This window comes from Lutra lutra, chromosome 3, assembly GCF_902655055.1.
Source record: "Lutra lutra chromosome 3, mLutLut1.2, whole genome shotgun sequence".
Taxonomy (NCBI): Eukaryota; Metazoa; Chordata; class Mammalia; order Carnivora; family Mustelidae; genus Lutra; species Lutra lutra.
Genome location: NC_062280.1, coordinates 18,521,550 through 18,534,587, shown reverse-complemented (window position 1 = coordinate 18,534,587; position 13,038 = coordinate 18,521,550). Strand labels below are relative to the sequence as shown.

The 13,038-nt window shown below is 38.6% G+C and overlaps 1 protein-coding gene across 3 annotated transcripts in view; it reads right to left on the bottom strand.

Moving 5' to 3' along the window:
• CPO (carboxypeptidase O) overlaps positions 1-12,494 on the bottom strand; it is a 50,200-nt gene extending 37,706 nt beyond the window's left edge. The window contains exons 1-2 of one of the 3 annotated variants that reach the window (XM_047722977.1): positions 12,318-12,459; positions 1,929-2,030 (exon numbers count right to left, since the gene is read on the bottom strand). In XM_047722977.1, coding sequence (XP_047578933.1) covers positions 1,929-1,986 — 58 coding nt within the window. In that variant the 5' untranslated portion in view covers positions 1,987-2,030; positions 12,318-12,459. Of the gene's footprint in view, positions 1-1,928; positions 2,031-12,317 lie in introns of all 3 variants that reach the window. The other 2 variants (XM_047722975.1, XM_047722976.1) reach the window with 2 other exon arrangements.
• Between the last annotated feature and the right edge of the window lie 544 nt (positions 12,495-13,038).

Genomic DNA, 13,038 nt, shown 5'->3' with positions numbered 1-13,038 from the left:
CTCAAACCCAGTGGCAACCTGAAGTCTCTATTATAAAATCTACTTACTTGCCCCGCTCCGTTCAGTGTGGTTTGCAACTATTTCATGTGTGTCAAATTGCGAGTCTCGCAGGCCCCCAACTTAATGCTGAGGACACTCTGAACTAGACACTGAAAAAGGAGACTTTTTTAAAAAACGTAAAATCAAGAGTTTCATTTAAAATTAATGCAAGTCAAAGATTTTATTTACTGCATGAATTAATGAGACAGTCAATAAGAAGTTAGAACCTGTTCAAAGGAAAAGTCTGACAAATATAAATTAGCAGCAGGAATGCTGAAATAAATTTACAAAAGATGCAAAATCTGTCACTTCTTTTCACTGAACACTATTCAATGGTATTTCTATGAACAAGAATCATTTGGATTGTTATTTACTTTTTATGATGTACAGAATTATAAAATACATCAAAAATAATGAAAAACAGATAATCACAAATAGTGCTCTAGACAGTGTCTAGTTTTACCATTGTAGATGCCCCATAATCTTTGTGGTCCATTACATAGCTTTTCACAACTTTTCCTGACAATGCTTCATATTTTTATGGTCTATTCCTTTTGGGGGCAGTTAGAAAGGTTAGTTGAAGATCAGGAAGAAAAGCTTCACTTAATGAGGAATTTGTGTGAGATTAATTCGGCTCATGGTGTCTTCATATAACTGCAGCCAAGGTAAAGCCCAAATCCAAACTTTATCTGGAGTAACCCAGACTTTTGAGATGTCTGTACAAATTTTACTACGAATAAGGAGTTCAAACTTGCAATATTGCTTAGAAAGTTATCATCAAGCTGGCCAAGCTAGGAAGGAAAGGTAATTTTTTAAATTGATAATGACAAAAAAAATTATGACCTATTGATCGTTAAAAATATGTATGGATTTTAACACTGACTTGGCTGCCTAAACCCATTTAGTTAACTTTATTCATTAGGCATTATTAGTCTAATGTTAGTCATTGATCATTTTTGATGAATGTATAAGTATTTGGGGTATATTTCCTTAGGACTTACCAAGTAGAATGAATAGGTTTACGATGCTTTATGGAAAATTGAACTAAATTAGAAATTACAAGACTCCGGCTATAGTTTCCTAATTCACTTGCCTACAGCCACTCATTCTCTCCTCTGATCTGTTCTCTCCTCTGATTCCAAAAGAAGCTTTTCAAATCCCAAATTTCTCTATATCTTTCCCTGACTTCACATTGCTTAAGGAGTAAGACGATTACTTGTCATTTCCTAGGGCCATGTGGTTTGACCCCTCTGATGGCCCTACCCTAGTTTAGATAACCTTCCCCATCCCTTTCATACTCCATCCCATTCATTTCTCAGGAACGTCTTCCCTGCCCAGCTCCCACTCCTGATTGGATTATCTCTTCCTATTATATGCTGTCCTATTAGCACTAATCAAGAGTCCTTTCTAGCACTAATTAAGGCCACAATTTCATACTTACTGATGTAATGTTTTGGTTATTGTCCGTCTCTGCCATTAGACTATCCATGAGGGCAGGGGACATATTTCCATTGTCTAGCATGGGGCCAGGCCCAGAAAGGGCACTCAATAATTAATGAATTAATAACTGTATAAAGGGTTACTGGTTTCTTCTTAGCCCCTATGGCTTATCTATTTATTTTGCTCCTGTGTTTTCTTTGAGTTTTTCTTGTTTTACTTTCCTTTGTTGCTGGTTTTATAAGATCACATCATAGAAAAGGGAAGGAGGAGGCATGAACTGAGCAGGAACAGGACACTTGCAGAGTATTATCACATGATTTCATTTGAGCCTCATAACCTATGTAATAGGTATTATTTTCCAATTTTATAGAAATGAAACTGAGGCTTAGTGATATTATACAAGTGATACCACTAGAAAATGCTGGAGCTGAGTTGGAACCCAGGTTTACCCTTTATTGCTGGACTTAGCATCAAAGACCTTGCCTGGTTAGCAGGCTGGGAAGTCATCTTCTGCACCACCTTAACAAAGCTTTGGGCCTCAGTCTCTGGCTCTACAAAAAAAAAGCTAGAAGCCAACATTAATGTACATTTCTTTAATCACTAGTACTGTTATGAACTTCCATACCAAGATCTGCTGTTCTCTCTGGTACAGCTGCCAGACTCCTTTGCCAATTATGATGTAGGGTAGATGACAAAATGGCCACAGATATGCCCCTTTGCTGATTTCACACACTTTGGCAGTGGCCTCCCACATGGACTCTGGGACCGACCTTGTGATTGTTTTAGCTCATTGAACAATAGCAAATGTGATGTAGGCAGAGACACGTAAGGCACATGTACATTGGGGTTTGCCCTCTGACTTTTGGAACCCATCTGCCACACATGAACAAACCTTGATGAGACTTTCAGATGATGAGAGCAGGTGCCCCATCATGTCAGCCGACAGCTAGCCAACCCTTAGAGGCCAGACCACCTAACTGACCCCAGATGCCTGAATAAGCCAGCAGAGACCAGCAGAAGGAGCAGCGAGTCAGTCCACGTTACCAACCCATGGACTCAGGCACTAAATAAATGGTTATCATTTTAAGCTGCTACATTTTGGATATATATATATATACATATATATATATAAGATTTCTTTACTTTTATTTACATATATATGTAAAATTTCTTTACTTTTAATAGTAAGTTTGTATTATATGTTGGTCTTATCATTTTCCCATTCTAAGAGAAAGGTGTCATATTTCCTAGATTTATTCTGTTAAATGATATAAAATTTATAACTTAACAGACACATATCTCTTCTTTATAGGTGGGAGAAATAGACTTTTATTTTCTTCTGATTGTGATACAATTTAACCCATTAACTCATTTGGAACTTAATGAAATTTTAGTGATGAGGCATGGATTTATATTATTTTCCTCCACATTAATATTCAATTGTGACATCCTTTATCATTTAATAACTCCTTTCTCAACTGCTGTATTGCTTCTTGATCTTCAAGTATTAATTTCATATAATGTATTAGTTATATTCCTTGGAATTGCTATGGCATTCTAGGAACTAACTTTTCTTTTTATAATTTAATACCATAATTTTATTATAATTTTACTATTCATCAATATAAAATATATTAGTAATATGCAACTTATAAAAGTTGTTTGTTTATAATAGTACAATTAATGAAGACCCTTTATGTACTACAGAGTGCTGTTTCTCTTTGTTAATTTCCATGGCCTTTTTTCTTCCTTCTGTCTCTTTCACAATCCTGCTCCCTTTATAGTTATTTGTGTCATTCTCACCATTCTCCACCTGACTGTAAACTTCTTGAGACTGGGAAGAGTACATATTTTCCCTTTGTTCAGGGTTTTCCAAGAGAGGATATCCAGAACCTATTTGTTAGAGTGATGTGACATTTCATATCCCAGCAGACATTTGTTCTTAATGCAATCTTCCAGAACCTGTGAGGTTTCCTCACTCATACAGTTCTGAAATCTGTACAAAGCTTGTCTTGCTGCTCTGACTTGTACTGCCTAAATAGAATATCTGAAGCTAGAGAGGAAACTCTTGGATAGCTCAAAAAACAGGCATGTAAATTTAACTGATTGGGATGTCAGTGGAAATAGGTTATAATTATTAATACAGTAATTGGGTACAAGACACGGGGATAGACTTTAGGTCAATGCCAGCATACTGGACAACATCCCCATATGCTAGGCCCAGGGCCTACAAGGATGACTCGGGTATGGTCCCCACTTTCAAAGCCAATATAGTAATACTGACCTAAGGGTAGGAGAGTTTCAAAGTATAATGACATGATTTTGCAAATTTCATGTCAACTACTTGAAAGAAAAGTTCTCTGTAAGAATTTAATGTCAAGATTGTCATCTAAAAATCAAGTTCCAATGTCTGTTTTCATCTCCCACTCACAAATCTGTTTTTCAAGTAGGATCTATTTGTTGTTTAAACTTTTTCCTCCTCCTTATCCTTGGTGGTGGGAGGTTCCTACTAGGTTGGGAGGAATGCACTGAGAAGCAGAATGTTAAGGCCAGGAGCATGTCTGGACCTGCCAAGGTCACATCCCAGCCCTGCTCCAGCTCTAATGATTCCCATAAACATACCACTCCCATGGTCTTGCCCCAGACCTTTCCCTTGCCTTGGCATGCACCACCTCTCAAATCCTGTCCAACCCAATCCTTATGGAGCATGTGTCAACAAGGCTCTTGCCAGCTCCTTCAACCCCTGCTACACCCACCTGAAAATCTTCTAATCACTCTGGACCATTTACACCATCCACCTCTTTTGCTTCTCTACTGTGGCATCTGAGAGCGATGGGAGAAATCTCACAACTGCCATATTGTTGATGTTTATTCAGCCAATATTTGTTGAGCACCTGCTATGCACAAAAACAGTAGAAGAAATTATACTAGACTCAGAAAAGAATAAAACAGTGAATAAGAGGGTGTCTCCTCCTTCTTGAGGGGGGGAAGCTCAACAACACACGGTAGTGTGATAAGTAATTATCATATGGAAATACAGCACCTGTGGAAGCCCACAGGAATGTACCTAACTAGAGACTTATGGGGTTGGGGAAGGCTATCTCACTTAAAATTCATGGTCTTCAACTCCACTGGGGCCCTTGGCACCACTCAACACTTATTTTATAGTTGTCTAGTCAACCACAGTTCCCCAAAAGGAGTAGCTAAACCTTCATGACTCTCCTCAAGACCCCCAGTCCACTCATCTCTCTCACTCTTCTCTCAGCAGATGAGACAGCCCTTGACTGCACTGAGGAAGTCCAATCCATGTTTAAAAATCTATTTCCATGGCAGCTACTTCTCACTTCCCCTCTTGATTCTGTAGAAAAGGTGTCCTTTTTTGGATCCTATCTCTCCACCATTACTCCCAATTCTAGGACCAGAGACCTTGACAAATTGGTTTATTTCCTCCCTCACTTATATTCTTTTATGTTCAAGCTCTTCCTCTTAATTACTCAAGCACAGCTAATGAACATATACAAGTCTCTATTACACAAAAAGTAAATTATAAATAAATAAAAAATATTATGCAACCCAAATGCTCTCAGGTTTCATCAGCTTCCAGATTGAACTCAAATTGCACCAGGTTAAAAAAAGAAAGTAGTTTACAAATGTTTTCCTGCACCTTGCCAAGTAGTCTAACCACAACCTCCACCTACCTCTGTCTCCAGTATGTGTGAGATCCCCAAAAGGAAGGGAGATCTTACATATATTCATGAAAAAGCTGTGTTTGTGGCTGCTGTCTTGCCAGAGACCTACCTCTCCCAGCCCACTCACTGCCCCTGTGTTGAGGTTCTATCATCCACTGCTGGAGAGCTATTGGCACTGTTGTCTCCAGCTCAGCAGCCTCTGAAGATTCCAGCTGAATCTGCAATATGTCTAATTGCTGGCCTCACCTCTGCTGAGCTAGGGTTCCATGCTGGGGTGCAGAGTCCTGCTGACCATTCTGCCTGCCAATGTTTTCAATGTGGACACTAGCAGCAGTACATTGCATGGTGCCTGCACAACTGTGTGTGCAGACAGAAGAGAAGGTTATGGCTCCCAAACCTCTGCCCTAATGTTTTATTTTTAAGAAGCCTAATACCTGGGGTGCCTGGGTGGCTCAGCGGGTTAAGCCGCTGCCTTCGGCTCAGGTCATGGTCTCAGGGTCCTGGGATCGAGCCCCGCATCGGGCTCTCTGCTCAGAAGCCTGCTTCTTCCTCTCTCTCTGCCTGCCTCTCTGCCTACTTGTGATCTCTCTCTGTCAAATGAATAAATAAAATCTTTAAAAAAAAAAAAAAGAAGCCTAATACCAAGCATGTCCCTAACAGACCTGAAGCTTTGTACAACTTTGTACAACTCCTTACACACTATTTTCTTTGTGAATGACTAACTCAGAACATAGCTTCTTAGAGTTCTCTTGATGGTAGTCCTGTCAAATATTCTAGTCTCTGCTCTCACTTCTCCAGTCAAACACCATTTGGGAGACATATCCATATACGTCTGAATCCCCATTGTGAATACAGCTCAAGATTTCTCAGGAGGACCCTAAGTCTCTCCTAAATCAGTGGGTGTCAATAAACGCCTGGGTGGGAGAAGGATGTCATGAGTCAATATAATCACTGTAGAGAACAAGCCAGTTTTCCTTGACCCTGTTGGGGTCCCTGGCTGAATCTGAATGTGAAACTGACAAAAAGAAAGGTTAACAAAAGAAAACCATACAAATTTCTAGCATACAAGTTTTATGTGACATGGAGCCTTCCTAAGGAAATGAGGACCTGAGGAAACAGTTGGAGCTGAGTATTTTCATGCTTGGGTTGAAGAGTAGGCAGTCATGTAGAACTATGATAGGTCAGAGAGTTTGAAGAAAGTGCAATAAACTGGGGAGAATTACTAAGACCTGTTTGTTAGGATTCTTCTTGGCATCTCTTTGTCTTTGCAAATGAGGATGTTCCCTCCCTCCAGGTATAGAGAGGGCACCTCTCATACGGGATCTTATGACCTCTAGCAGGGGACACCAGTGGGGGGAAGGTCAGAGTAATCTTCCTGCTTCTACTGTTTTCTCAGACTCTTTTAGCCTAAAATATTCAATATTCCAAGAAGCCATAATTTAGAGTGCCATTTCCAAAATCTTGTCACAGTCTTACACAAGTCATGGAATAGCCATGACTTTGCTGCAAAAAATAAAACATCGCTCCTTAACCCTGCACCCAGTTCTGGCTCCTGCTCTTTTCTTTCCTTCACACCCAAGCTCTGGAAAGAAATCAGTTGTAATTTTCACTTCCTCATTGTACATGCATTTTTTTCAATTTAACATTATCTTTTTTTTTTAAACATAATTATATATTCGCTTGGTTTAAATTTCAAAAAGAACAACAACAAAAAAAGCTATCCTGGCTACCAAATACCCCTCCCTAGAGGCAACCAGTTTCCTGTGTATCCTATCAGAGATATTTTATTAAACACAAGCAAAAACATATCTATTTCCACTTTTTTAAAAATAACAATTGCATCCTGTATCTACACACTGTTCCTTTTTTTTTTTTTTTTTTTTTTTGCTTAACACTATATTTTAGGGATCATTTCAAATCAACAAATAAAGAATGTCCTCATTCTTTTTTGGAGGGTGCTACAGAATATTATTTTGAATAGTTATACCCTAGTATCCTTTAATTGCCAGACTGTGGTTGTTTTCAATTTATCATGACTTCAAGTAGAACAGGATTTTTTTTTTTTAATAAAAGTTTTCACTGAGGCACCACGATGTTATATTTTGTTAAAAAACAAAATCCAGTGGAATAAATTTTGAAGATCTTATTGGCTTTATTTAATGATTCATGAATCATGCAGCTTCTAATCTAGCAGACAGAAAGAAGCTCCAAAAAGCTATACAAAATGAAAGACTTTTATAGGCAGAAGGGAACAGGAATAAGGAAGTTATACTAGACAAAAGTAGGTTGGTTATCACGAGGTTACTTTTCTTTAGGGGATAGCTGGGGTCTATCAGGCAGATTACCTCACTAGTGCTGACCAGGCAATTCCTGACTGGCTGGTTTAAGATTCCATTTATGGGAGAGCCAAGATGTAATTAAGTAAAGTCTTGGTTTGGTAACAAAGGGCTTAGCATAAGCAACTCTATGTTGGCTTATTATCTAGTTTTTCACAATCCCAAAGTGAAGTAGAAGATCATATAATTTCTAAGGGAGGTGAAAAATCAGGCTTGTAACTATTAAGCTTCTCACCCACAGAAAGGTTACAAAGAGGTTGGGATTTGGAGATTAGCAAGTATTCTGGAGACTGTAGTCTTGGGTTGTGAATCCTAGTCCACAAGGGGGGAGTCCTGGGGATCCTTACTACACATTGTGACAAAGAAAGATGTTTCAAGATGGTTGACGAGAGAGTTTGATACATGGCCATACAGTCCATCTAGAAAACCTAAAGGTAAGAGTTGTGTGATTCGCTGCATAGGAAACAAACAAAGACAGCTACAGGGGAAGCTGCTCTCCTAAAGCTGGTCAAAGAATGTGTTTCCTCAGGGCAAGGACAGCATGGAAAGTCTCAAGTTTTGTTCACCAGGAACACCTGGAAGCAAAAGTCACAGCCAAACTGAAGCCAGAGTGCTAAGCACTGAGGAAAGTGTTGAAGAACCATTGCAATAGAGATGGATCTAACTTCATGGAGGATAAGTCAGGTGGGAGATTCCCTAATAATGAGGGAGACAGACACAGGTCTCCAAGAATCCATGAAAGATCTCAAAGAAGAGCTGAGTTTAAAAAAAAATCTCCTACAGCCAGAAATTGGTGTTGGTAAAGTGAGGCATTTCTGCTCCCTCACTCTTCACTCTTCCCACTGTCTCCACCTGGCAGGGGTCTGAAAGCAGATTACAAAGACAGGAGGAAGGCCAGAAGCACAGGACAGGTAAGAGAAAGCCAATGATGTCCCCTCTTCACTACTGGTATCCAGCTTGCGGTAAGCTGGACCCGAGAAAGGGGAAATTTAAATGAAATTTTAAGTATTTATTATTAATTTGGACTAAATGTTTGAATTGCTGACTGTAAGTAAGACCTTTTTACTAACTGAAAATGATCACAGAAGTCATAGGCTTATACAAATTTTCACTGAGGGATTGACTTCCACAAATAAATCTGAAGTGACAGCAGGTAACTGCCACTTCCTGTAAGGATGTAAAAAGCACGAGAAACTGTTGCTTTTATTCTAGCAACAAGAGCATTCCAGAGAAGTTACTAAATCATAGCTGTGGGCGTTTTTGTCTTCATCTGTCAAAGAGATAAGAACCCAAAGATATCTAAATGAACTACGTTCCATAAAGTGACCAGGCGTTCTTGGGGGAAAACGACCCATTGTCACCTTTATCCCTGGCAGAGTGGAAAATCTGATATACTATCTGATAGGGCGAAGGAAAAAAAAAAAAGACAAAATCGAAATGTACTTTTATTGGCCTACAAGGGTTGTTCTGAGACCAATTTCTAATGAGTAGTGTTCTTCCCCATATATCCAACAATTTTCTGCACACTATCTGGGTGTCCTACAATTCAACTCAATTCTCATACTCGCTACCTGGAGATGGAATCAGATTCTACGGGTTAAGGGTTCAATCCTAAAAGACTGCCTCCTCTGCCACTTCAGATGCCAATTGCAAGCCCAGGTGACCACCTGTGCTTCTGACTGATAGGCTATAGATTGGAGACCTTGTTATCAGTAGGACAATCTGTGCTGTGTGGAGGTCCTGGTCCTTGGATTCCCATGAGAAGATTTCCATGAGGATCCACTCTCAGACTAAAGATAGCCAGAAGGAAAGTAGCAAGCCCAAAGCAGTTTATTATAGCAGAAGTACACTCTCAAGGTGGGGGAGGGGCTCAAGGTGGGGAGAGGCATGTTTCTGAGATGGAACAAGCCCTAGATTGTTCTGGGATTGGATATTTGTGGCAGCTTTCTGGGCTGGGAAGTGCTGTGACTCCTAGTGGAGTGGTCTCTAAAGGAGGCTGTTTCCAATCATTTGGGGAACTCCTCCCACAGGTTGGGTGGGTCATTTTTGACCCTACAAGGTTCGTACCTGAATAGTCCTGGCAGCCTTTCTCCATGGGGGCTGTACCCACAATGCAAATGTATTGTAATAAGTCTGGGCATACCCTGGGGCAGAGAGGGAAGAGGAGAGTGCATGCTCCGCAACTGCACTTGGGGCTCCTGATCTGTCATCCTCAAAGTCTTGGAAGCTGCAAGATGTTGTGCTCCTGTCTCAATAACTCCCTCCTCAGGTTCAGCTAATTTGCTAGAGCAGCTCATGGAACTCAGAGGAACATTTTAATTACTAGATTACCGTAAGAATACAAAAGGATGTAGCTCAGGAACTGCCAGATGGAAGCAATGCCTAGGGCAAGGTGTGGGAAAAGGGCACAGAGCTTACATGCCCTCCCTCTCCAGATGTGCCACCTTTCCACATCATCACATGTATACCAACCCAGAAGTTCTCTGAACACTGTCCTTTTGGGTTTTTGTGGAGGTTTCATACATATATACTGGCACAGCAGATTTGAACCCCAAGGTTCCCCAGTCACAGAGCAAGTATGTATTCAACAGCTCTTTCCCACAGTCCTTCACTAAGTTCATGGGGCTAGTACTCAGAAGACTAGGGGCATGGCAGGAGAATTGAGAGAATTCACCTCTGAGTATCTGCAAGGAGGAATGAGGAGCAGCAGAAATGGTATGTTGAGATAATTATTTATTGTCTAAAACAAAAATAACAGCAATGTATACTTTGATTTATAGCCTTCGTGTAAGTAAAACTTATAACCACAAGAACACAAAGGATTGAGGGAGGGTATAAGCTTCTTTATACCATTGTAGGATTCTTTCCACTGTGTGATAAGATTACATATTTTTTGTAGATACACTATGTTTCGTTAAAGATGCATGTGTTAATATCTAGAGCAAACACTAAAAAAAAGTACAGCTAAAAAGTCAATCGAGGAGGTATGTATAAGTAAAAAATCATATTCAATTTACCCAAGAGAAGTCATCCAAAAATGACAGAGAAACAAAGAGTAAATGGAACTATCAGAACAAATAGCAGTATGATAGACTCAGATCCAACCATACCAAATATTATATTAATTTTAAATTAACTAAATACTCCCACTAAAAAACAGATTGTCAGACTGGATTAAAAATACAAGACATAACTATGCTGTTTGCAAGAAACCCACTTTAATAACTTTTTTAAAAAATTTCCTTAAGTAATCTCTACACCCAAACGGGGCTCAAACTCACAACCCAGAGATCAACAGTTGCATACTTTACCAACTGAGCCAGCCAGGTGCCATGCAAGAAACATACTTTAAATACAAAGACACAGATAGGTGAAAAGTCAATGTGTGCTATAAGACAAAATATGCAAGCACCATCTCTAAGATGGGTTGTGCAACTATAATAATACAGACAAAGTCAATGTCAAGATCAAGGGTATTACCTTGAGTCATCAAGGAAACATAATAATCATCTAAATATTCGTGCTCCTAATTAAAACATTTCAAAATGCATGGACAAAAATCCAAGAGAAGGAAAGGCAAAATGTGTAAATTTACCTTTTTTTTAAAAAGGTAGAAAAGGGGAGCCTGGGTGGCTCAGTGGGTTAAGCCTCTGTCTTCAGCTCAGGTCATGATCTCAGGGTCCTCGGATCAAGCCCCGCATTGGGTTTTCTAATCAGCAGGGAGCCTGCTCCACCCCCACCCCCTGACTGCCTCTCTGCCTACTTGTGATCTCTGTCAAATAAATAAAAGTTAAAAATCTTTTAAAAATACATAATAAAAAATGAAAAGGTAGAAATAGAAAATTTTAACATCCAGTTGATAAAACAAATAGACAAAATCAGTAATGATATAGAAAGTGTGAAAATTACCATCAGTCCCAAAGCTAATTGATATTTTAGAACAATACCCAATAATTGCAATATTCTTTTCAAATGCACATGGAGCATTCACCAAGGTAGACATACAGAGTATGCTCTCTGAACAATATAATATTAAATTAGAAATTGGTCATAATAAGACATCTAGAAAATCTTCAAATATTTGGAAAGTTAGCTACACACATCTAAATAACCCATGGGTCAAAGAAGAAATCACAAGAGAAATTAGAAAGTACTTGAAAATGCATGGTAATAAAAATACCACATATTAAAATTTGTGAGGTACAATAAAGCAATCTTAGAAGGCAATTTGTTACATTAAATGCCTTTATTAGAAAATAAAAATGATATAAGAATTATCTAAGTTTCCTCATAAGGAACTAACAAAAGAAGAGAAAATTAAACCCAAAATAAGTACAATAAAGGTAATATATTAAAGCAGAAATTAATGATATAAAAAAGACAAAATTGAGCAAATAAATGAAGTCAGAAGTTGTCATTAAAAATTAATAACATTAAAAAAAAAGAAAAAAAATTAATAACATTGATAAACCCCTAGCAAATAAACACCATACACACACACACATACGCACGTGCACACACACGCATGCACACACACACACACAAAGAGACAAAGAATAATAAATTAAATGAAAAAGGCAGGGTTTTGTTTTGTTTTGTTTTGTTTTGTTTTACTAATCTACACCCAAATGATAATGAAGGGGTATTATAAATAATTTATGCCAATTTTCAAGAAATACAAAATATACTGAATTGTCAAGAACTGTAAAGATATCAGTATATTTGCAAGCTGATGAACTAGCTTGCCAGTTTTGTGTATGCCAGCAGAAGACACAAGACTCCTGGATCAGAGACAAAGGATTTTATTACTCACAGCAAGTCTCATGAGCTTCATGTTTGAGCAGATTCTCCCTCGATCCTAAGTTCCATTAGGACACATAGTAATTCTCGAGGATGCTGCACACGCAGTTGTTTTGTGTCATGGCTGAGGAAACCTGAGGTTGAAAAACTCCAGTCTTTGAAAAGGAACTGCAAGCAAGTCTGCCTGACATTTGCCCCAGAGAAAGACATTATCTTTATTATACCAGACAACCAACCAACCCGCCCTCTATTCCAGACAGAGAAACCATTTCTATCTTCCAAGGTGACTTGCCATACAAGTATTTTCAAAAGACAGTCTGGGACAAATGCTGTCAGTGCTTCAGCTCACAAAACATACAGAAATTTGACAAATCCATGGAGAATTATCTCCCAACACCAACTAGATGAACTTGGAAAAATTTCTTGAAAATTACAACTTGCAAAAACTGATACAAAAAGACATACAATATTAAATAACTCTATATCTAATAAATAGAAGTTACAATCGAAATGTTTCCACAAAGAAATTCCAAGTTTTATCAGTTTTTCTATTGAAGATTTTAAGAGGGAAACTTTTTCAGAAAACAGAAGTGAGCACTTACCATTTTTATGATGCTAACATAACCCCAACAATATTTGATAAAAATGTTTTTTAAAGTTACAGACCAATATCTCGCATGAATATAGATTTGGATAGACGTAAGAAAATATTAGGAGATTCAACCTAGTAATAC